Source organism: Rattus norvegicus, chromosome 12 (genome assembly GCF_036323735.1).
Source record: "Rattus norvegicus strain BN/NHsdMcwi chromosome 12, GRCr8, whole genome shotgun sequence".
In the NCBI taxonomy this organism is placed as follows: Eukaryota; Metazoa; Chordata; class Mammalia; order Rodentia; family Muridae; genus Rattus; species Rattus norvegicus.
In genome coordinates, this window is record NC_086030.1 from 15,789,395 (window position 1) to 15,814,811 (window position 25,417).

Below are 25,417 nucleotides of genomic sequence, written 5' to 3' on the forward strand. Positions count from 1 at the left end.
TATTTAGAGACAGCATTTTGGTATGTAACCCTCACTGGCCTGGAACTGCCAGCCCAGGATGGCCTCAAATCACAGAGATTTGCTGTGCTGGAATTTGCAGGTCTGTGCCACCCTACCCAGCAGTAGCATGGATGGACTTTGACATAACAAATACAAAAGCCTCTACTGTCTCCTCACACACGAACCATGGCAGACCTCTTTCCCAGGAGGCCCACAGCACAGAGGAAGCTGGAAGGGCAATGGCTCACACCAGTCATCACTCTTCCTAACTTCCACCTGGACTCTACAGGAGCCATTTTTATTTCTGTTTTTCGAATGGACAAGATTCCATGGAAACAGAGTAAAATCCCATAGTTCACAGCCCAAGGAAATCAAGTTACAGCATCGAGCTACAGCACACTAAATTTTCCTTTTCCACTCCCTGCCTCAGCCCCAGACCTGGCCTGGCAACTTCCACCCTGGCTGCACTGAAGAACGTTTAAAAAACAGTTGCCCCAGGCTAGGTGTGGTGACTTTAATCCCAGAACTCGGGAGGCAGAGGCAGAGGCAGAGTTCAAGCTATGGTGCTCTGTATAGCAAGTGCCAGATCAGCCAGGGCTGATCCCTTCCTAATCCCCCTCCAAAGTGGCCCCAATCCTATTCAGTAATTTCTATCTAACCAGGTAAAGAGTTCCTTTGTTTTTAAATTTAATGAGTCAGGATCGAGAGCTGCTAATTCCAAAGACCATACTTTTCAATGCGGTTGTGTGTGACACACACTTATGACCCTAGCACTTGGGTAGCAGAGGCAAGCTCAGTTCTAGGCCAACCTTGGTGACAAAACAAGTTCAAGAGAAGACTGAATTACACGAAACGCTGTCTCAGACACAGGGGCGGGAGTGGGTGGGTGAGAACAAGAAAGCAAACAAATAGAATTCAATTGTCACTGGGGCTCAAAGTCAAATTTCCCAGACAGAGGGAAGACTGGAAGACTGGTTATCTTCCAAAGCGCCTCTCTCTCTCTCCCTCTCCTTCCTTCCCTCCCCCCTCCCTCTGTCTCTCTCTCTCACACACACATACACAATAAAATTGCAGAACAATAACTGCAGACATGGTGAAAAGGTTTCAAAATATATATATATTTTTGTCCTTGAATTAGAGTCTCACCAATGTAGCTCAGGATAGTCTCAAACTCCTGGGGTGGCTCTCCCAAGTAGCTAGGCCAGAAGCACAGGCCATTATGCCTGGCTACACAGTTTTTAAATGGATCCAGTACATTAAAGTAGCATGCTAGTTTTTGAACAACGATAATCAGATTACGTAAAACCATCTCTCCAAACAGAACAATCTGTAATGAGCTCTATCCCACAAGCGGTCAGTCAGTTCTGGGAGATGACATCCAGATTTGCAATGTGCCTCATGGTCGGCCTTCCGTGGGGGCAGTTCCAGGGGTGGTCCATCTCACCCATGTGGGAGATGAGCTTCTTCATCTCACTTGCACTGAGAGCGGTTCCAATCATCACCTGGGTGTGAGACGAAAGGGGAGAGTCTGGGCTGTTAAAGCATCTTCAGAAGCACGGGGTTCCTTGAGACCAGACAAGACACTTCCTGAAGAACCTTCACCCAGAGGCCCCAACTTCTCGGCACACCAGGCCTTGCTGTTGAGCTCCCCACCCTCACAGCTCGGGCTCTGGTGGCACAGCATCCTGTCTGTCAAGGTCCCACGTGACTTCACTGCTCTCCTCTCACCCAGGCAACCAGAGTGGTCCCGAGTGCCACTCTTCACTCAGCAGGCAGCAAGGAGTTTTATTATATAAGCTTGTTTTTTGGTGTTTGTGTGCGTGCTCACTCATTCCCAAGCACATGGAGGCCAAGGTTGACTGATGCCTGCAGCTGTTTACCTTAGGTTTTGAGACAGGATTCCCTCACTGAACTGTCTCGCTATTTTGGCTAGACTGGCCAGCTGGTGAGCCTGTGTCTCCACTTCCCCATGGCCGGGATTATGATTATGCACCACAACTCCATTTTTACGTGAGCGCTGGGGATTTCCATTTAGAAAGCACTTTACATGCTGCGCTGTCATCCTGTGGTGTTTAGATGTGCTTGGCTGTGGGGAATGGCACTATTAGGAGTCTGGCCTTGTTGGAGGAAGTGTGTCACCGTGGGGGTGGGCTTTGAGGTCCTATGCTCAGAGAAGAGACCCTCGTCCTGGCTGCCTGGGAAGAAGTCTTCTGAATCAAGCTGTAGATCTTTCGATCAAGCTGTAGAACTCTTGGCTCCTCTAACGCCATGTCTGCCTGGACGGTGCCACGCTCCTGCCTTGATAATGGACTGAACTCTGAACCTGTAACCCAGCCCCAATTAAATGTTGTCCTTTATAAGACTTGCCTTGGTCAAGGTGTCTGCTCACAGCAGTGAAACCCTGACTAAGACACATTCCAATCCCTCCTTCTTCCTCTTCTTGAAGATAGGTACGTTTAACCTTGGCTGGCCTGGAACGAATACTCCAGGCCAGCCCTGAGTGCAGGGATCATAGACCTGAGTCACCATGGCAGAGAAACAGCTCTTTCTAAAAGTCTGCCAGGTCACTCACTGCTCTTTTGAGCCCTTCCTTTGCCCAAGTAAAACCTAAGTCCGTGCAGGCCTGTGCTGGTTTGAATGGCAATGGTTCCCTAAGTCATACGCTTGAAGATCTTCTTCCCAGTTGGGGGACTGTTTAGGAAGGATCAGGAAGTGTGGTCTTATGTCACGAGAGGTGGGCTTTGAGATTTCTCCATGCCAGAATTAGTCTCTCCTCTCCCCTCCACCCCACCCTCTCTCTGCTGCCTACAGATCAGAGTGTAAGCTTCTAGCTATTGCTCAGGGCCATGCCTGCCTGCCGCCTGCCGCCTGCCACCTGCTGCCATGCTCCCCACCATGATGATCATGTATTCACCCTCTGAAACTATAAGAAAGCCCCCATCGAATGCTTCCTCTTGTAAGTTGCCTTGGTCCTGGCATCTCTTCACAGCAACAGAACAGTGACAGATAACGTCCCAGTTTGCAGCCATCTTCCTTACCACACTGGCACACTATCCTCATGTGCACATGCACAAAGCAGGCCTTGGAACCAAGGACTAGCCAACCCTGTGCTTGGCATGTGCTTTCCTCCTTCAGGCTCCTGCTCAAATGCCCTGTCTATCTAAATGAAACCATGTTTGCTTCCCTCTCCAGGACACGAGGAGCTTTGTGACATGCATGCAGGTGCAAAGTGGATGGACAGTGCTCCCCAACACTGACACGCTGGGAACAGGTGAACGGGGACACAGATAGCCCTAAACCCCTCTGTTGCCATCTTCCTATTACAGCACATGAAGTGTCCACCAGGTGTCAGCACAGACCTAGACATAGGGACAAAGCTGGGTGCTGTCACCCTGGGCAGAACAATGAGCAAGTTAACACGTTTCATATGGTGTGACTGAGGCATGTGAAGAGCAGAAATGGTGGATCTAGGTGGGAGCAGTAGGAAGAAAGGGCCTGAAGGGACAGAGACAGTGTGGCTGCGGCTGGAGCAGAGTGAAGGACAAAGGGCTGGAAAGGCAAGCAGAGACTGGAACATGTGTCATGTGGACAGCGAGGGTCAGTGCTAGACACAGGCAGGGCTGCATCTGCCAGGGCGGGAGATGTAATCCAAGGCCCCACAGACCTCACTCAGACACACACTGGACAGAGTCTGCCATGACTACCTGCACAGAGCACCCGCTCTGACACTTACTGCCACTGCTAGATAGGGTGGCTTCCATCCACCAAGGACTTACCACTAGAGGTCAAACCTGATCAGCTTCTGGGCACTCTCTTGCATGTGCCTTGTCGCCCTGTCTCTCACTTCTCTGTCTCTCCTGTGTGTGTGTGTGTGTGTGTGTGTGTGTGTGTGTGTGTGTGTGTGTGTGTGTGTTGAGCAGGCTACAAACAAAGCTCTTTCTGAGGGCTGGCTAAATGGCTCAGAGGGGGAAGGGCTTGCTGCACAAGCCTGAGTTTGGTCCTCAGAATCCACATAAGGGAAGAAAGAACCAGTTCTCCACAATACTGTCATGTGGTCTCCATACACAGTATGTACATACCCCTTCTCCCTGCCCCACACTATAGCAAACGAAACTTGTCCCTAGAGGAATTTCACCCCGTCTGAAAGCTTTGAGTCATATTGTCCTGGTTAGAGTCCTCATTGTGATGAAGCACTATGACCAAAAGCAACTGGGGAGGAAAGGGTTACTTCACTCACAGTACCATATCTAACTTCATCAAAAGCAGGGAGGGCAGAGAGAACTGATCAGAGGCCATGGAGGGGTGCTGCCTGCTCCTCACGGCTTACTCAGCCTGGATTTTGTTTCTTTTTTTTTTTTTTTTTTTTTTTTTTAAATAGAATCCAGGATCACCAGCCCAGGGCTGGCACCACCCACAATGGGCTGGATTTTCCCTATCAATCTCTAATTAAGAAAATGTCCTGCAGGCCTGCCTACAGCCTGATCTTATGGACCCATTTCCTTAATTGAGGTTCGTTCCTCTCAGATGACTCTAGCTTGTGTCAAGCTGGCATTAAGGCGATCCCAGCAAACATAGGTAAGTCAGATCTGCAGCCCAGACATCCCCCTCAAGCCCGACTGTCATGCGTGTTGCTTTAGACGCTCTACTTAGTGAACAGTGGGTCTCACATACAGCGAGTCTACAGCATAGCTCTTACCCTGCTTGCTTCCCAGAGCTGCCACCCCTCCCTCCCCCTGCACTCCAGGTCTGGTCCCTCTCAGTTAAGCGCTCACTCTCACCGTAAGCCTAGGACTGGGCTGTCCTCTGGGTGCTACTGTGCTCTCTCGCCTCGGGCAGAGCTGCATGTCAGGAACATGTCACCCCTGGAGGCTCTATCTCCCAGTCAGGGGCTCAGATGGCACTCACCTCCTTGTCCCCATGGTCTCTGTGGTCACATGCTGTTGGAGCGTCTGTACTTACTGCCATCTAAGAGCTCATTCGTGCCTGTTTCTCTCACCTCCCTTACCTCTATGTCCCCATACAGGACAGCTTCCTACATGGGCTTAAGGAACTGCTGGATAATACCGGACTGTGGCCATGTGACAGAGGTTCTTACCTTACTTGGATGCTGGGTGATAGTCAGCCATAATTACCATTTCCCACACAAATATGAGAGGCACAGGACTCAGTCCAGTGACTGCAAACAGCCCTTGTGGGAGGCTCTGTTTGCATTTTGATGGTGTTGCCTCAGCCTGAAGGCCGGAAATCTTTGTCAGTGCAGGCTGGCATTACACATAAGGCCATGACTGAAGCAGGGACACCCAAAGCTGACCGCTGGGCTCCGGAAAACTGAGGTGAAACACTGCTTAGCATCACAGAGAATCAACAGCAAACCTGACCTGGAGGTCAGACCTGGCTGCCATGCCAAGCCAACAAAGTGGCTGTCCATGACTTGTGACCATCAGAAGGCGCGGAACAGCGTCAGCCAAGCCAAGAGCTGAGCCGAGAGCCCCTGGGCCCTCAGCCCCACTCCCGGGAGTGCAGCTTGTCTTACTTACAGACTTCCGACACGCTCGGGAAGCAAACATCTGTCTGACTCTCGAGGGCCGGCACATGACCCCAGGGCTGTCACTGAGCATAAAGATCAGTTCATCGATATCTTGGGGTCCAAAGGTCCAGTTTTTACTAGTGGGTAAGGAAATCAGTTTAGCCCTTTCAGTGACTGGAGCTAAAAGAAAAAAAAAATTGAGGAAAATCCATTACTGGAGAAAAGCATTTCTGTCTGTGGCACACGCCTGTATGTCCCTAAAATACAGTACCCTACAGTCCTACATGTTAACTCACCATCTTCATCAATGATAAAGTCAAAGCCATTCTTTCTGAATATTTCCAGATTTTCTATCAGCACAGCTTCATTGACAGCAGTTAAGTTCAGAGTCTGGGGACTGGAGAACAGGAGATTCAGACTGTGATATAAACTATAATCCAGGGCAAGCATGTACCTACAGAGTAGGACTGAAAGCGAAATAATGCTACCACGGTTATGGACCAGACACGCACGACCTTTATCCCAGCACCTGGGAGGCACAGGCAGGTCTCTGTGAGTTTGAGGTCGGCCTGGTCTACACGGTGAGAGGTGTGCACTACTCTACACCAGGCCTAATCTATTCAGTTACCCTCCACCAACAGTATTTTCTGGCCACCCGGTGAACATCATTTCAAATGGCTAAAGGGTGGAGACGTCTAGTGTGAAACTTCAGGCAGGTTGGCTGACTTCCCTGCCTATGCCATTTTCTCACTGTGAGCAGCAATGGCAACAGGAACTCCCTGGTGTGATGACTTGGATCAGATGAATACATTCCCTCAACAGTTCTCCATGTAACAGGGACTCGATGAGAGGGGCTGTGATTATCATTATGTGGAAAGTATGAACATGGGTTGTGCAGGTATCTATGCAAGCCCACATGTATGCATGTCTGCACACGGCTGCTGGCACAAGCTGCTTCATCTGAAGTGGTGCACTGCGAGCCCTGAAGCTTGGGTGAACCCACGTGATGAGCCTCTGAGCCTGGAGCACCGTGTGCTGCTGCAGCATCTCAAAGTTGTACTTCTCGTCGGCGGCGTGCTGGTCCACCAGGAAGAGGTCCTCCTTCAGTTTGGTTACGATGAATCCCAGGTTAAACTGACCCAAGATCTCCATCTCTGCGAACATCGACTTCCTGAAAAACACCGTCACAGAATCTCTCTGAGGTTATCTCTGACTGTAAGACAGAACATGGTGATTAAAAAACATAAGGCGCTATGAGAGCATGAACTAGAAAAGGTTCCTAAGCAAAGCCTCAATAGTCCATACAGTCAGTGCTCCGGAGATGTCTTACTGATCACCACCAACATCAGGCATATGTGTTTCTAGACCTTTGCTCATGTATGGATCTATGTTTTAAAAATGAAGAGAACTAGGCAACTTTGTTCTGCTTTCTGCTCTAGTCTTATTATTTAATACACCATGGACTCTTTATTAGGTACAGGCACATACAGACCTAGAAACACACATAGATCTTTTTAACTGTTTCTCACTATGTTGTCTAGGCTTTGACCTCCTCCTCCTCCAGCCTGCTGAGCAGCTGAAATTACAGCTGCCATGTCACCAACTTTAGATCTACTACTACCTTCCTTTTCTTTTTTTCTTTTTCTTTCTTTCTTTTTTTTTTTTTGAGACAGAGTCTCATTTTGTTACTCGTCCTGGCCTTGACCCTACCGTCCTCCTACTTCAGCTTCCCGGGAGCTGATTCTTTGTTCTCAATGACGGTCCTAGAATTCAGTATGTAAACACCATAGTTCATCTGATACATTCTCTCCTGATGGACATTCAGTTGTTTCTAAACTCATAACGCACGTAAGGCACCGATAAACTCTAGGAGAAATGCTCATGTGGCTGAGCCACCAGCAAAGCCCAGTGAAGACAGTGATGTAGAACCAGCACTTGATCTGAACTAGCAAGACATCCTGGGGAACGATCTCAATCTGCCCCACTTCCCGGGCTGGCAACCTGGGGGAAAAGCTGTACTAGTTCAATGACGGGGTTAACTGAATCTTTGATAGGTCTCTTCTACAACACACACAACTGGGAGCCAGGCATGGTGGTACACATCTGTATCTCAGCACTAAGGAGATTAAGGCAACACAGTCATAAATTCAAAGTCAGTTTTGGCATACGTGAGGACTTCCAAACAAACCACACACGCACACAGGACAGGAATGTATTTACAATCCCAGCAACTGGGAGGCAAAGGTAAGATCAGGAGCTCAAGGTCATCTTCAGGACCACAGTGAGTTTCAGGCCAGTCTGGGTTACCATGAAACCCTGTCTCAAAAACAAAACTAAACCAAACGAAACCAGGAGAACTGACATTATACATGTGAAAGGCAAGGAGAAGTTACTGACTAGAGACATCTCGGCCAAAAAGAGATTAAAGAGCAAATGACCACTCTATGGGGTCAAAAACCAACCTAAATTCAGTATCAAAATCATCTGATACTGATGGGGGTGGGGTGGGGGGGTGAGGAGGGAGGGAGAGGAAGGAACAAGTCTATTAGGGAGCCTGTGATGTGGGGAAGCCCCCATGTGGGGTTGTCTCCACAGGAATCTCAAGCCATTGGATGGATCCTGGTGCTGAGGGAGGGCCACACTTGAGTCCTACTCCAGAAAGGAGGAGACCATCCACACAGTGCAAGAAATAAGACATACAAGATATCTAGAGAAGCCAATACTGAAGCTATACAAAGTCAGCCTTCACTTAGTCAAAGTAACCAATCACAAGCCTGACCAAATTACTGTTAAGAACAAACAGTACCTAATCTCTCTTCTGAGTTCATCTTCTGCTGCTTGATTTTCTCCAGGGCAAATCTTGGCCCTAAATTTCCTGTAATTGTGTTCGCTTTTGCTCTGCTGCTTCAGGTGCTGTAACTGCTTCATTTGTTTAGCTAAAGAGCTCAGAGAGAAGTCAAGGAGCACTATTTTCTTATTAATTTTTACAGCTACGTCAACCTCAGCTGCTGAGGTGTTCTGAGGAACGCCAACATTTGAAGGCCTGTCCTCTGTCCTGAAACGCTTAGCATTTGAGGGAGAGAGCCGAGTTGGTGGAAGTGAAGCTCGACATTTATATCCATTGTCTTCTGGCTTCAAATGGTGTCCTGTACCTGAAAGGTGGTCATCCACTTCAAGGAACTGCTCGCCACAGTTTGTGTTTTCCTGAGAAGGTCTGTCCTCTGGGGAGCTCACGTTGCAGTCACTGCTAAAGCTACTGGCCACTTCTGGGGTGCTGAACCCTTCCTCAGAGCCAGCTGAGGTGCTGCTAAGCCCTGAGTCCTTTTCTCCTTTTTCTCTGTCCATACAGTCACCAGGGCTATCCGTGGGACTCACCAATTTGTCCTGTGAGCCACACAGGCCTCTATAAGAGATGATGTCTGAAGGACAAGATGATGATACACCCCTTTTCTGACTTGGAAAACTCTGTTTCAGTTCAGGAGTCTCTGGGCCCCAAGACTTGGTCTCTGTGGTACGATGAAGAGAATAGGCCTCTCTCAGCCTAGACACAGATGCTACCCTTTTCTCTTCCGCTGTGATCCTCAATGAAGGAGAGTTCTCTTGCTCTCCTACTTCTGCGGTATGTAGCTTTACTAAGTTACCTTGCAGGAGAGAACAGAAAGAAGGATCAGGGAGCGTACTGAACAGGAACAAGAGGACAGGCACTTCACAAAGCACGAGGCCAAACCGCAAATAAAATACAGCAACCCTGGCCAGAACCCACCATAAAGGGGTGTACATGAAACCGAAATGTATGTGCATCTGTGACCCAGCTCTGTTCCTCCGTCGGAAATGCCTACCCATGCTGAGTGTGGTGCCACACGCCCATGATCCCTGCACTGAGAAGGCTGGGAGAGAATCCCAGGCTGGCCTGTGTGGAACACGGAGACACTCTGTCTCAAAGAAACAGAACCAGAGCTGGAGAGATGACGCCTCAGTTAAGAGCGCTTTTCACTTTCCCAGAGGACTTGAAGTCAGTTCCCAGCACCCATGAGGGCAGCTCACAACCATCTGTAACTGCAAAGACACTTCTGGGCTCTGAGTATTGCATAGACACGGCGCACGCGCGCGCGCGCGCGCACACACACACACACACACACACACACCAGGCACACACACACACACCAGGCACACACACACACACCAGGCACACACACACACACCAGGCACACACACACACACACACACACACACACCAGGCACACACACACACACCAGGCACACACACACACACACACACACACACACACACACAGATATTTGTGTGGTATTTGACTTGAGTGGAACACTGTATAGTCATGAGAAGGAATGGATGTATGCATGGCTGGCCACATATGACTTTGATGGATTCCATAAGATAATCACAAGACAGTACAAACTGAATGACTCCAAGTCTACCAGTCTCAGTCTGCTTCTGTCTCTCTATAGAGCCACAGCTAAGATGGAACAATGTAGCCCAGGCTTGCCCTCAACTGTAGATCTTCCCACCTTAGTCTTACAAATGTTGGGATTGTAGGCATCTGTCACCACATGGTCTTCATAAACCTTTAAAAAATGTCTGTGACAGTACACGTGCACGTGTGCTTCACGTGCTATGAGTATGAAGGTCAGGACAACCTTAAGTGACAACCAAGTGATAATCCTCGTCTTTCACCTTAAGACTTTTTTTAGGCAGGGTCTCACTATGTCTCCCTGATTGGCCTGGAACTCACTCTGTAGACCAGGCTGGTCTCGACCCACAGAGATCCACCTGCCTCTGCCTCCTGAATGCTGGGAATAAAGCTGTGCACCACCATGCATAGCCTCTAATAAATATACTTTCTACCATGATGTTTTCTCTTTACTAAAAGGATTCTACTTCATGTCAAAAATCACCGTTAGAAAAAAAAAGGACGTATCATAGCATCACTACAGCAGGCCCATCACTACAGCAGGCCCAATCACTACAGCAGGCCCCATCACTACGGCAGGCCCCATCACTACAGCAGGCCCCATCACTACGGTAGGCTCCATCACCACAGCAGGCTCCATCACTACAGCAGGCCCATCACTACGGCAGGCTCCATCACTACAGCAGGCCCAATCACTACAGCAGGCCCATCACTACGGCAGGCCCCATCACTACAGCAGGCCCCATCACTACAGCAGGCCCATCACTACGGCAGGCTCCATCACTACAGCAGGCCCAATCACTACAGCAGGCCCCATCACTACAGCAGGCCCCATCACCACAGCAGGCTCCATCACTACAGCAGGCCCATCACTACGGCAGGCCCCATCACTACGGCAGGCCCATCACTACAGCAGGCCCCATCACTACGGTAGGCTCCATCACCACAGCAGGCTCCATCACTACAGCAGGCCCATCACTACGGCAGGCCCATCACTACAGCAGGCTCCATCACCACAGCAGGCTCCATTACTACAGCAGGCCCAATCACTACAGCAGGCCCCATCACTACGGCAGGCCCATCACTACAGCAGGCCCCATCACTACAGCAGGCCCATCACTACAGCAGGCCCATCACTACAGCAGGCCCATCACTACAGCAGGCTCCATCACCACAGCAGGCTCCATTACTACGGCAGGCCCCATCACTACAGCAGGCTCCATCACTACAGCAGGCCCCATCACCACAGCAGGCTCCATTACTACAGCAGGCCCATCACTGTGCAGTTTTCTCACCTTCGACATTCAGCAGCGGCTGCTGGTTGACACTAAGCTTGTTTGCATCACTGTCGAACATTCCCATCAAGGACGTCTTTAAAACTGCCAGCAAAAGCTTCTCTTCCTGTAGTAAAATCTGCCTTTTATCTGGGGTCACGTTAATATCCACACATTCTAAGGCAAAGAAGAAAAGACAGGCTTGAGCTCACCGTTAGCAACACGATTTTAACCATTTAATATTGCATTCATTTGTACTAGTGATTAAAACCAATCAAGATTAACACAAGGTGTCCAGACTAATATTCATAAATTGCAAATTTTGGGGGGAGTGTGCGTGTTGTGTGGCTGAACATACATGTGCGTGTATGGAGGCCAGAGGTTGACATCAAGTATCTTCCTTAATTTCTTCTCCACCTAATCTGAGTCTGGAGCTCACCAATGTGGCTAGACTGGTTGGGTGACTAGCTCTAGTATTCTCCTACTGCTCCCTCCTAGCCCTGGGATTACAGGCATGTGCTGCTGTACCCAGCTTTTCCATGTGTGCTGGGGATCTGAACTATGGTCCTCACACTTGCCCATTAAGCACTTTACCTACTGAGTCGTCTCACCAGCCCATAAAGATACCTCTTTAAATAAATGAGGAAAATAATCATCATATTTACTTTAGACATTTTATTATTAGATCATCACTATCTTTCTTAGACAGTGTTTCATTAGCCCGGGCTGATCCTGACCCTGTTAGGTAGTTTAGAATTATCGGACAGCTATCCTGGAGTATGAAGCGGCAGCAGAAACAAGAGAGACTACCTCAAGCTGAAGAGATGGCTTAGAGGTTAAGAGCATGGACTAGTCTTCCAGACTTGGATTCCCAGAGCCACTCCATCAGGCCTCTGTGGGTACCTGCACTGAGTGTATGTGTGTGTGCGCGCACACGTGCTTGCGCACATGCATGTGCACACAGATGCTCATGAGGACAGAGAGGGCTGCTGGGTTTCCTGGAGCTGGAGTTACGGGCTGTCAGTTATGAGTTGCCTGACGTCAGTGCTGGACCCAGGCTCCAGTGTGCTGCAAACACAGCAAGAGCTTTGCCCAAGAAGCCAGTTCCCCAGGCCCCCAAATTATGGTGGGTTGTTTTTTTAAAAGTAATTTTTAATGACACTGAAAATAAAATGTTCACATCTAACAATAAAGACCAAAAATTATTTTCTTCCACAAGTGTTAATGTGTCTGAGTGCTTGTTTGCACACGTGTGAATGGGCATTACTATGTCAAGAAAGGCATATACATATATAAAACATATACATATACATATAAAAAAATGTGGATCTAAAGAAGTCAGAATTTGACAATTACAAAGAAAAAATACATACAAAATTGATTCTTTTCAAAATCATGGAGAACCTATAAGTACTCTTTCTCCCTTTGTTCAAATTTAAAGTTACCTTTCCTAATAATACAATGAACATTGTTTCAAACTGAATGCAGAATGGTGAGTATAAAATGTAAAATTACATGATTGTCAGTTATTTTCTATTGTTATGTTAGAGCTTTATAATTTCATTTTATCTTTTAAGAATAAGCCAAACTTTTTATTGAAACCTTAATGGAACTTACCCGAGTCCACGGACACGTTAAGAACGACAAATGGATACTGGTGCCGATTATACATGTGGTAGACCTCATTCACCAGTCTAGAGACCTGTGTAAGAAACACGGTTCAGAAAAGCATTTTCCCAGAGTTTTATGTAGCGTACCTAAGGATGACCTCAGACTTCCGGTCCTCCTGCTCCCCCTTGAGTGCCAGGATTATAGGCATACGCCAGCACTCTTAGTCAGTGCAGTGCTACAGACAGAATTCGGGGCTTAGTGCACACTAAGGAAGCACTTTATCATCTGGACTGCACTCCCAGCTCCTAGTACAGCTTTATTAATGTAAGATTGGTACGCAATGAACTGCATGGACTTCATATAGGATTTAGCTAGGCTTTAACATACAGGCCTGCAATCCCAGGTACTCTAGAGGCTGAGGCAGGAAGATGGAAAGTTCAAGGCCAGCCTGGACTCTGGTGGATTCACTGTCGACCAGGGTAATTTAGTGAGACCTACAGAATGGGAGTGGGATACATAGCTCAGTCCTACAACATTTGCCAAATGTGAGAGAGCCTGGCTTCAATATTCACCACTGAGGAAACAACAAAAACCTCTACAATCTGATGTCTTAACACACATGCAAATAAAGACATATATACATACACATACTTTTGAAGGTATTCTACAATCAAAATAATATACACACTATTAAAAAAGTTTCCTTATATTCTTCAGAAGGATTTGTTTGTTTCAGGGCTTGCTGTGTAGCCAGGCTCTCCTCAAACTCTGTCTTCTGACTTCAGCCTTCCCAGTAGAATTCCATTCAAGAACAAACACACCTCACTAAAGGGCTCAGAGGTAAAGCGACTGGATAAATAGACTCCTAAAACTGAATCTTCCCAATCCAAAGATATTACTCAAGAACCTTCTGTCAGGTATGGTGATGGACACTCACATTCCCAGTACTGTAGGGTGATGTCTATATGCAGGTGAGGACTGACACAAGTTAGATCAAGGCCCATGATTGGACAGTGAAAAGTAAGGCAGGGACAAAGTTTGGTAAGGCGAGAGAAGAGGAAGGAAGAGAAGAAGCAAGATGGAGACAGAGGCCTCCTTGTGCTTACCACAGGCTGTGTTCGTGCACTGACTGTATAGAAAGAGAAGGCAGAATAAACCTACCCTGTGTACACCTCAGCCTAGGCCACCGTGCCTGGTCTGTATTGTGAATGGGTAGACATGGATTTGAGGAAAAAAAAAAAAAAAGACGGAGACAGAGAAGGATAACCCAGATCTGGGTGTCTTAAATGGCCATAGGTGGTTATGAATATTTCTTAAGGGGTGGATTTCTATAGGTCAATTTATCTCATCGAGTTTTGATTTTAACGGGTCGCTGTGAGTTTATACCATAACTACCAGGGGGCGGATGCTGGGAGCGTGGGCAGAGTCCGAGACAGGGAGCCTCGATTGCCCAGCTGCTGCTGGGCCTCCAGTGTCCAGATTTTACCGGATAACTGGGACCAGTGAGTTCCCGGCTGGCCAGCTGGGAAAGGGCCACTAGCAATGGGAGCGGAGAGACTGCTGGGGCTAGAGGCTAGGTAGAGGTAACGTGGTGTGGTGCCACACTAGAACTGGCTGCCGCTGAGACGAAGGTACCCTGCAGATGCCATGTGGCCCTATGGTGCTGGCCCTAGTGCAGGAATAAAAAGGTCCAATTTTTTAATAATTACCGCAACACTGTACTTGCGGAAGAAAGACTGAGAGGTAGCTAAGTAGGTGGATGGATGAATAGACAGACAGAATGCAGGTGTAGTTCAATGTTTGTACAGCATGTTCAAGTGTACTTAGGTATACAGTTATATGATATTACAATATAATTATTAAATGGTATTAGAGATAAATCACACTAATTTTAAAATGTAGAAATTGGGTTGCACTCAAAATCTGATAGAATTTTAAAGCATCAAAAATCACCAAGGTCACCAAGGTTGCTGGGAATGCAGAAGTCAGAGCCAAGTCATTAAAGCCTCAAAAGGATACTGGATAACTGGTTCTGTCTAAGACAGAGCAAATCTGGGCCCTCATTTTCCTGTAAAATTGACAAAGGGAAGAGAAAAATAACACAAACGAACGCATGTGGTCAGTCTACAGTAGGAAGCTTAGACAATGACTTAGAATGTTTACTTTTTTCTAGTAGTGATATTTCTACAATAATAAGCATATTAAGAGTAAGTACTTTTATACACACATTAAACTGAAACTAACCTTTCTTAAACGCATGTGCAGATGCTTTGCCTGCATGTACCTATGTATGCCTATGTATCACGTATTGGCCTAGTGTCTGAAGAGGACAGAAGAGGGTATCGGGTCCTCTGAGACTGGAGCTATGGGCAGTTTTGAACCTCCATGTGGTGCTGTGAATTGAACGCTGGCTGTTTTTAATCTCTCTAGTCCACATATAAGACGATTTTAAAAAAGGTTTATTTATTTATTGTGTACACAATGTTCTGCCTGCATGTACGCCTGCACATCATAGAGGGCACCAGCCCCCACTACGGACGGTTGAGAGCCACCACGTGGTTGCTGGGAATTCAACTTGGACCTCTGGAAGAGCAGGGAGTGCTTTCAACTCCTGAGCCATCCCTCCAGCTCCCAAATAAGATAACGTTAAAGGCACGTTTCTGTGTCCATTCCAAGTTCCCGTATCAGACAGTCATGAAGTAATGCGGAGATAGCCCAGTGAGTGAATGTTTGCCTTGCATGCATAAAGCCCTGGTTTAATTACCAGTACCACATAAACCAGGCCTGGTGGTCCAAACCTGTAACCCCAGCACTCAGAAGGAGTAGGGGAGGATCAGATGTCCAAGGGTAGCCCTGGCTACAAAGGAAGTTTGAGGCCACAGAGGGCCGCATGAGCCTATCTCAAACCGGGCAAGCAGACAATGAAAAATACCTTCGCTGGGTCACAAGGCCGCTGATTGATGAAGAAAAACTGTCTGTCTGTTGAACTCCTCCCGGCACCATGCGTGCACTGTGAAATGAAGCCTGAAATGCTGTCAAAGGAATTCAGGAAGGACAGTTACGGCATGAGAACAATTATAACAACACATGACACATTTCCCCCTTTGAGGCAGAGCCTCCCCATATAGTTCATGATCTCATGATCGTATTGCCTAAGCCTCCTGGGTGCTAGGATTACAAGTATGTGCCCTGGTGCCCAGCTTAGCACAGGACACATTCTTTAAATCAAGTCAGAATAGAACAGCTGGTGACCCACCACCAGAACAAATCCCACATGAACAGAATCAGTCACACACCCTTACCGTGTTAAGAAAAAAGGCTAGGTCATTAGTAAAGTACTTGTTGCGTGAACACTTGAACCCGATTAGTCTCCAGAATCCAGTTAAAACAAGATTCAAGCATGGCGGTGCACACTTGACCCCAGTGCTGAGAAGGTAGAAACAGACATTTATCTAGGTCTTACTGGCTGGCCAGCCTAGCCTACTTGATGAAATCCAGGCCACTGAGATCCCTTCTCAGAAAATAAGGTGAGGGGGCTGGAGGGATGGCTCAGCGGTTAACAGCACTAGCTGCTCTTCCAGGGGTCCTGAGTTCAATTCCCAGCACCCACATGGTGGCTCACAACCATCTGTAAAGGGATCCATCTGCTATGAAGCCATACATGCAAACAGAACACTCATGATCATAGAAATGCCTAAATAAATAAATCTTTTTAAAAAATAGGGTGAATGGTGTCTGAACAAGACACTAGCAATTGGACCTTGGGCCTCCACACACATGTATGCAAACAAAATCTGCTTAGTCAGCCTCCTTTGTATAATTTTTCACAGTCAAAGAGTGAAAAGAACTCATTTTCCATAAGCATAAAATTAAAAATATAACAAAATATTTTCATTCCCAAACATTAACTTATATGAAGGTATGTGCGTTGTTATAAGATTTCTTGCTCTGCATGAGTCCCACCCCAGGATTGCGTGCAAAGGTAAAATATATTCAACCAGAGTCACCTTGGCAAGAGGGACTCTCAGTGAGAAACTGCATTTATCGGACTGGCCCATGGGCACATCTGTGGGGCAGTTTCTTGACCGATGACTGAAGTGGGAGGGCCCAGCCAACTGCAGGGGTGCATAGGCAAACTGACCAATCCATGGGAAATGAGCCAATAAGCAGTGTTTCTGTGTGGTCTCCACTTTGGTTCTCGCCGTGAATTCCCTTGATAACTTTAGATGTGAGCTGAAATAAGTGCCCCCCCCCCCCAGCTACTTTTGGTCAGGGTGTTTACCACAGACAGTACAACACCATCTTTGCAATTTATAATAGGCTGAAACTCAAGTGTAGAAATAAACAATACAGACCTTCACAGGGAAGTGTCTATACTTCCTACATGAAACATAATGGAGCTGGTCAAACATCGTATGTAGAATAATTAAAAAATTATTCTAACCCAAAGTAGACTAATTTAACAGAAAACCCTCTTAAAAGTACCAGTCACCCAGCCCACTGTCTGAATTAAGCCATAGTTTTCATTATCCATTCTCTCTAAGCTGTACACAATCACTTTACGCCTTAAAATCACTATTCACACAAACACACACAATAAACACCACCCTCAGGAGAGCTGGCTGCAGTCTGCCGGCAGCAACCGTGTACTTACCGGAAAGGACTCTGCGGGGTCCCACAAGCGCTCAGGCAGTACTCTTCACAGACGGAGTCACTAGGGGGCAGCTGCACAAAAGGAACGAGGCTCTGCAGCTGAAAGGCACCAAGACAAACGGTTACTTCTGAGAGTAATAGCAGCAAACTTCAGCGAAGATAAAATATGGTTTCTTCCCAGGGTAAGCTATGCTCATTCAGAGCACACACACAAAAAGATAAAATAAAATCCAAAGACCTTACAACTATTTACAGTGCGACGACTTCAATCTGTTCACCAGAAAAATGAACCACCAAGCTCTTACTTTATGACATTATGTTTTTCAGAGAGAGAGAGAGAGAGAGAGAGAGAGAGAGACAGAGAGAGACAGAGAATATTAGAGGATACAGTTTTTCATTTTTTAAAAAATAAAATTTTGGGCTGGAGAGATGGCTCAGTGGTTAAGAGCACTGACTGTTCTTCCAAAGGTTCTGAGTTCAAATCTCAGCAACCACACGGTGGCTCACAACCATCTGTAATTAAATCTGATGCCCTCTTCTAGGATGTCTGAAGACAGCTACAGTGTATTTATATATAATAAATAAATAGTCTTTTAAAAAAAATAAAATTTAAAAAAATCTTTAGCTCGCAGACATTAATTTTAGCCATAGGGTACTGAAATGTCTCCTTTTGAGGTTTATTAGTCTCTGTGAAGGACGACAAAACCTGCTACAATCACTAGAACAAAACAGTAAGAACACGACCACCACTCTCGGGGCTGGAGACAGCTCAGGGGTGGGAGCATACACTTCTCTTCCACTGGCTCCAAGTCCACTCCCAGCACTCTGTCGGGTGCTCACATTCACCTCTAACTCCACTCCACGGAGAGCCAACACCTCTGGCCTCTGCAGGCACCAGTACGGCCCTGTGCGCGCGCGCGCGCGCGCGCACACACACACACACACACACACACACACACACACACACACACACAATTAAAACAATAAATCTGAAAACAAAAACATTTTCCGTAGCTGGCTGGCCCCTACCTGCTTCTGGCCGAACACAGACCCGATATTTTCCTTCATGCCGGAGCTTCCGCTCGTGCACACCACAGGCTGCCGTTTCCCCTGTCCGAGCTGATTAGTGCAGCTCACACGGATGCCGGCTGAAATGATGCAGTACGCCTGTAAGACCTGGACCATTTTGGCATACTCCTGTTTGAGAAACACAAGACTCAAGATTACTTTGATCTTACAGGACCTGCACGGCTAAACTTAGAGCACCTGACTCAAGGTTCTACTCCGCCTTCAAAATAAAATGAAGGAAGAATCTTTGACACAAGGATCTGTGCAGAATCGTCCCCACGTGTGCTCTAAAGTACAGCTTGGCTCTGACTTCTAGTCACCGCCTTCTCATTTTCTGGAGGTTGGCTGGCAGGTGCTTCATTACCAAGAAGTACATTCTAGGGGCCGGGGAGCTAACTCAATCAGTCAAATGCTTGCTGGGCAAGCCTGAGCACCCGAGCCTCGTGTGAAACCGTCGGGGTTAGTGGGACACACCTAGCAAGGTGGGACTTGGAGGCTCTCTGAAACTCGCTGGCTAGCCAGTCTAATAAAACTGGTAAACTCCGGGGTTAGGAATACTGACTCCGAAAATAAGGATGAAGTGACAGAGGACACAGATGCTGATCTTTGGCCTCCACATGCACCTTGGCATGCCACATACACACAAAGTACATTTCTGAACCAGGTGGGTGGGGCATACCTATAGTCCTAGAAACTCAAGAGTCAAGTAGGAATGAGGTCCAGGCCAGCCTGAACGACAAAGTGAAAACAAAAACGAAAACATATTTATGTCCTTTGAATTTAGAATGCTTCATTTAGAAATTTAGTGTTCTTGTTTGTTTTGTCTTTTTTTTTGGGGGGGGGTGGGAACCGAACCCAGGGCTTTGCACTTGCTAGGCAAGAGCTCTACCACTGAGCTAAATCCCCAAGCCCTAGTCTTCTTGTTTTTTAAGACAGGATTTTCATATAAAATTCAAGATGGGCCTATAATTTGAGGCTTTTTTTTTTTTTTTTTTTTTTGCCCATACCTCTTGAATCTAGGATTATAGATGTGGGCCACCACCCTGGCTCCTTTATTTGATTTTTTTTTATAAGCAATTTTATCCTTCTATAAAGACTAGCCATAAATACACACATACCTGACCTATTTAAAAAAAAAATCCACTAGCTGAACAATGGTAGCTACGATGCTACTTACTGACTTGTTCTGCTAAGTTTCTGTCAACTTGACACAGGATAGGGTTCTTTGGGAATAAGCAGCCTCAGCTGAGAAAATGCCCCCAACAGACGGGCCTGCAGAATTGACAATGGCTGCTCTTAACCACTGAGCCATCTCTCCAGTCCCCAAATAAGATAATTGTAAAGGCATGTCTCAGAGCCAGTTCCAAGTGATGGAACAGTATACAGTGCGTGATCCTAACTGTTTAAAAACAGAACAGCTAGGCATGGTGGTAAACACCTGTAATTCCCCCACTTAAGAGATAACGGTAGGGGGGTTGGGGATTTAGCTCAGTGGTAGAGCGCTTGCCTAGAAAGCGCAAGGCCCTGGGTTCGGTCCCCAGCTCCGAAAAAAAGAAAAAAGAAAAAAGAAAAAAAAAAAAAAAAAAAAAAAAAAAAAAAGAGCCAGCTCCGAAAAAAAGAAAAAAGAAAAAAAAAAAAAAAAAAAGAGAAAGAGAGATAAAGGTAGGAGCTGACAAGACCAGACATGTGGTCATGATGGGACAAGTCTACAAAAATTATTTTTTATATTTTTAAAGAAAAATTAACTGATAAATATCTTTAATAATTTTTTAAATCATATGCTACATTAGCAAAGACTGGGATGGTGAATTTACCTTTTTAATGTTCCTTTGAAACTCTTTGTGACGTACGGGTAGGGTGTAAAATAAGTTCTGCACGCTGACTGTGGTTCCTTTAGGCCGTGGGCAGGGAGTTTTCTGGATGATTTTCCCATTATGGTCCAACACCAGTCGAGTCCCAATGCTTGCAGACACATGGCAGGTAGATATAGTGACATCACTGTGAGAGAGTGGCAGGGACAACATGTCCATTAGAGATACAGAAGGGTTGCTGGGATGTAGCTTAGAGGCAGAGCACGTTCCTAACACTTGCCTCAACCCATGCCTCAGGCCCTAGCATTGCAAGGAGTCTGTGTGGAGACCCCTGCAGAACTTATAAGGGAGAGACACAGAAAACCTTTTCCCGATTTCCTTTCTCAGAACTTCAAATGGCGATATTCTTCTCAGGCAATTAAGGTTTTAACTGAGTAAGGAATTGTAACACCTCAAGTTTGGTGAGACAGTTTTATAAATGCTTTTTTTTTTTTTTTTAAAGATTTCATTTTTTAGGTTGAATTGCAAAACAGCAAAGGATCTCAAATTCTATTCTCAAAGCCTCCTCAGTTTTGTTACTAATGGAACTGTTACAAAGACTTCAATGACAGTAATTCAGAAATATAAAATGCATAGCTTCATTGTAATTAAAATAGGGCTTTCATTAAATCTTTTCCTAAAGACTGAAGAACTGAAACTAATGGTACGCGTAATTTATCATGTATGTATTACTTTATCTTTATTCTGCAGTGCTTACTGGCTGGCCCCAGGCATCACGTACTGTAGGCGAGCAGTCTGCAGCTAAGCTACAACCCTAGCCTGTGTGATCCCTAAAGGTTACTAAGTGCTTTAAGACAGGCGATGGCTTTTCTTTTTTCTTTTCTTTTTTTTCGGAGCTGGGGACTAAACCCAGGGCCTTGCGCTAGGCAAGCGCTCTACCACTGAGCTAAATCCCCACCCCCGGCGATGGCTTTTCTACAATATGATTTGCTTCACTTCACTCCTTTATTTGTCACACTTCAGTAATTTGCTTAGATCGGCAATCAGATACAAGAGAACTCAGAAGTTAGGAGTCGAGACACTTCGAGAGTGAAGTAGAAACCATAAGGCTTCTCATCCTGCTTCTCAGTCTGCAGAAGTTGTTACAGATGGCGTCTGACTGCTGCGAACAATACCTCAGTGCACACAGAGAGCTCAGAGCTTCCCCCCGAAAGCCGAAAGTTTCAACCTGCGTGAGGTCGGCAAACTCTCGAATCTTAGAGGTGTGATGTTTCAGAGCTGAAAGAGAGTGGAAAGAAAAGCCCAAAATGTCTTCAGTGATAGAGCGACAGACACATACAACATCTATCACAGCGTGTGGTGTAAGACAGTGTTACTCAGACATCCGAGACACGCGGAAACGATTGCTTTAGGATTCGGAACATTTATCTTACCTAGACCTTCAAAGTTTTCTTCTTCTACCCCACATCCATTGTCTGAAACTTCAATGAGGTCCACTCCATAGTCTTTAAGCCTTAGATCTAAAAAATTCAATAGATTTCTTTCTTAATGATTAAGCCATGGTGAAAGGTTTTAGGCTGACAATATCTGAAACAAGCCTAGCAGCCATGCCTATACTTTTACTGCTGCTGTCATTCTGAGGGGTGTATGTAGTACTGAAGACTGTAAATGCTAGGCCAGGATGCTGTAAACGCTAGGCAAGCTCTCTACAATGGAGCCACAACCCTGACCCTGCATCTTTTATTTTTCAAGTCCTCCTTGCAAGCTCAGATTAGATAGTTGGTTTATTATCATCATTGTTATTGTTATTATTACTATTTCAAAAGGAATACTTTAAACATAGTCATTAAGAATGGGCTTGGCAAGCGCAAGGCCCTGGATTCGGTCCCCAGCTCCGAAAAAAAGAAAAAAGAAGAAGAAGAAGAAGAAGAAAAAAAAAAAAAAGAATGGGCTTGGGCTGGAGCAATGGCTCAGCAAAGCTAGGCTCGCAAGCAAGAATCTTAGAGCAGGCTCTGCGATCAGAGTGCCTGGATCCTACTTTCTGAGCTTTATAGCCTCAGTGTAACCAAATTCCTGGTACCTCAGTGTTCTCTTCTGTGTGACAGACAGCAGCTCCCAAACTGTAATGGTCCACATGCTAAACGAGACAGTCTATGTATGATTCTTAGCACAATGCCTACACAGGATAAAACTGAATTTTTTTTTTTTTTTTTTTTTTTTGGTTCTTTTTTTCGGAGCTGGGGACCGAACCCAGGGCCTTGCGCTTCCTAGGTAAGCGCTCTACCACTGAGCTAAATCCCCAGCCCCATAAAACTGAATTCTTATGTCACCAGTCTGGGAAAGAGGACCCTATAAGGCTTGCTGAGCTTCTTAAAAGCTGCCTTCAGTGCTCACCACTCAAGCTGGGGTAGGCCTTTTGGTAACACAGCTGCTTTTGAATTTTTCTTGATCCCGTAAATAACCCCTCATCCATACTTCTGTTAGTAACTAACGTCAGTACAAACACATTCATTCACCAAGTCAGAATGCGGAACATTACTTTTTTGATCTGTCCGGAAGTTTCTTATCAGTGGTGAGTGAACCTATGTGTGTTGTGCTTCCCCAGGGAAAGTCTTTCCTGCAACAACTGTTAATGTCAAAATTATAATAATTGGTATGTCAGTATTTGTTTTCTAATAATCCAGTAATGTTTCTTAAATAAATAACACGAATGATTATTTCTTGTGGCTTAAAACTTTTCCAAACTGTGGGCTTGAGAGATGGCTCAGCAGTTAAGAGCACTAACTGCTCTTCCAGAGGTGTCCTGAGTTCAAATCCCAGCAACCACATGGTGGCTCACAACCATCTCTATGGGATCAGATCCCCTCTTCTGATGTGTCTGAAGACAGCAGCTGCAGTGTACTCACACATATAAAATGAATAAGGGGTTGGGGACTTAGGTCAGTGATAGAGCGCTTGCCTAGCAAGTGCAAGGCCCTGGGTTTGGTCCTCAGCTCCAAAAAAAAAAAAAAAAAAAAAGAATAAATAAATCCTTATAAAAGAGAAAAGTTTTCCAAACTTACCAATACTAGTAGCACCGGCATCTACACTATTTTCTATCAACTCCTTCACAGCAGTGCTTAAACTGAGTACCACCTGCCCAGAGCAAATCTGATGGACTGACTTCCCATCAATAGGCTTGATGGCCTTAGCACATTCTGTACTAGAAACAAAAGAGTAACAAAACACAATGTAAATACTTAGGCAAAGCAGACAATGTGTTTCCACTCTGACTTTAATCTTGGTAAATGACTGATCTGTAACTAGTTAGCCTAACCCATTCATTCATTATATGAACACACACATTTCACTTGCAGACATGACTGCTCTATGACCTTTTAGCACCTAATATGTACTTACAATTATCTGATATTGAAAAGTCTACTTATCCATGCATCTATGTAGAGGAGAGTTGCTGTGTCCCTCAAGTGACAGATCCATAAGCTTTTACAGCATGGAGTTCTTCATTAAGCAACATTAGCTTTTTACACAAACTTAAAAAGTCAAAGTTTGGTGGGAAATACTGGTTGACAAAACTCATCTCCCAACTGTGTAACTATTCTCAGAGTCGCTTTTGAACCCTGAACCCAAATCCAAGCTGCCTAAACTGCTCTGATGAAAGTCCTCAAAGTTTATGTTTGAGACAGGAGCTCATTCTCAGCCTCCAAATGACGGTCCTACCTCACTACCACACTCAGCAGGGAAAGTTTCTTTCTGTACTGGCTTTCAGAGTTTAATCATCGTTTTGTCTCCAATCTGATCGCTAGCACCAGTTTTGATTTACTTTTTGTTCGTTTTGGCACAGGGTTCAATGTAGCCCAGGGTGGCCTCAAACTCCCCATATGTAAAGGTAACTATGAACTCCTGATCCTCCTGTTCCCATCCAACTAGTGCTATGATTATAGGTGTGGCTTGATTCCTATCAACTTTTTTTAAATCACAAATCCGGTCAAAAAATCTTTAGGTTTAAATTTCTAGTGGTGCTCATTGCCTATCATATGAAGTTTGGAGTCTAGCAATGACGTTCCAATCTACTGTCACTAATTTCCCTATGGTTTAGTCACAGTAAAAATAGTTTCCCGGCTATGAAAAGCTCCATTAAAGTATAATAGACCATAGGTACATCCTTGTGGTAAAAATTTGGGGGTATTTTCCATACACTAGACGTCCAGAAACCCTGATGAAATAAATAAACAAGCCTCTTTTCTCTTCAATCTACCTTGCACAGAACCTCACTCATTATCACAGGACTCAGGTGCCTGAGGTAGGAGGAACCCCGAGTTCAAAGCACTACCTCAGAAAACAAAACAAAAACTTGCACTAGTCTGTTAAGTTCTAACTGCAGAGGTCCTCAGGGGAAATCGCAACGTTAAAATACAGACGGCAAATTTACATTTACAAATCTGTCACTGAATGTAACTGTGCTGGCCCTCGAAGATGCGCTTCACTGACTTGATGCTACTTGTGATCACGGTACCAAATACACCGAGGCAGTGCAATATAATACAAACTAAAAGTCCTACTGACTGCAAAATCAGCGTGAGCCTTTAGGCCTCACTCTCCAAGTCTTCAAGTATAAAGACTCCAAAAAAAAAAAAAAAAAAAAAGGAAATGAATTCTGTCTGCTGCGATTTATTTTAGTGCTGGGTTTCAAGTCCACGGCCCGTGGCTTCCTCACAGGGAACGCCACTTTAAGTCCGCGAGCTTGCCTCGCACCTCAGTTACTTCCGGTCCTTTCAACGAGGCCCGGATACCGGGAACTCTATAAAGAATGCGCCCGGTGGGGAGACTGCAAGCCCGCGGCTCACCTCGCGCCCTCAGTTGGTTCCATGGAAGCAGCACTCCTCCAGTCTCAGTCTCCCCGGGAGACTTCGCGCGCCGCTCTCACGGAGACGCGTCTCCTGGGCCACCCATTGGCTGCTTTTGACATATAGTCCGCCCCTTCCGGAAGGGGGTAGCGAAGGCGTGCCAAGACCTCCTTACCGTTGATTGGCCACCTCAAAG

General features: G+C 46.0%; 1 protein-coding gene and 1 non-coding gene across 9 annotated transcripts; one reads left to right on the forward strand and one right to left on the reverse strand.

Annotated features, from left to right (window-relative positions):
* Window positions 1-1,083: 1,083 nt before the first annotated feature.
* On the reverse strand, window positions 1,084-25,396 carry Pms2 (PMS1 homolog 2, mismatch repair system component). Of its 8 annotated transcripts, none has more exons than NM_001399795.1 (15): window positions 25,222-25,326; window positions 23,437-23,576; window positions 21,808-21,894; window positions 21,550-21,652; window positions 20,378-20,561; window positions 18,525-18,692; window positions 17,497-17,594; window positions 15,775-15,874; window positions 12,849-12,933; window positions 11,253-11,408; window positions 8,334-9,168; window positions 6,531-6,698; window positions 5,824-5,924; window positions 5,538-5,707; window positions 1,084-1,502 (listed from the first exon to the last, which is right to left on the reverse strand). In NM_001399795.1, exons 1-15 carry the CDS (start codon window positions 25,242-25,244, stop codon window positions 1,359-1,361), a joined length of 2,562 nt encoding a protein of 853 aa, NP_001386724.1. In that variant the 5' UTR covers window positions 25,245-25,326; the 3' UTR covers window positions 1,084-1,358. The 8 variants fall into 8 exon arrangements, 5 of the variants coding, with proteins under 5 accessions (NP_001386724.1, NP_001099378.1, XP_017453777.1 ...); XM_017598288.3 differs by having other exon boundaries at window positions 1,098-1,502; window positions 23,437-23,571; window positions 25,222-25,396; NM_001105908.1 differs by lacking the exon at window positions 17,497-17,594 and having other exon boundaries at window positions 1,085-1,502; window positions 25,222-25,334.
* Window positions 13,932-14,064, forward strand: LOC120096114 (small nucleolar RNA SNORA51). Its single transcript, XR_005492142.1, has one exon. It is a non-coding gene; the product is annotated as a small nucleolar RNA SNORA51 (small nucleolar RNA).
* Window positions 25,397-25,417: the final 21 nt, after the last annotated feature.

What these genes read in the sequence shown, in the direction of transcription:
- Pms2 (NM_001399795.1), bottom strand. Translation starts at nt 25,244, where the DNA reads ATGGAACCAACTGAGGGCGCGAG. An exon ending in CTGTGTTCGGCCAGAAGCAG is followed by an intron (nt 17,595 to 18,524) that starts GTAGGGGCCAGC and finishes GGTGCCTTTCAG; the next exon opens with CTGCAGAGCCTCGTTCCTTT. An exon ending in GAACTCAGAAGAGAGATTAG is followed by an intron (nt 6,699 to 8,333) that starts GTACTGTTTGTT and finishes GGTGTTTTTCAG; the next exon opens with GAAGTCGATGTTCGCAGAGA.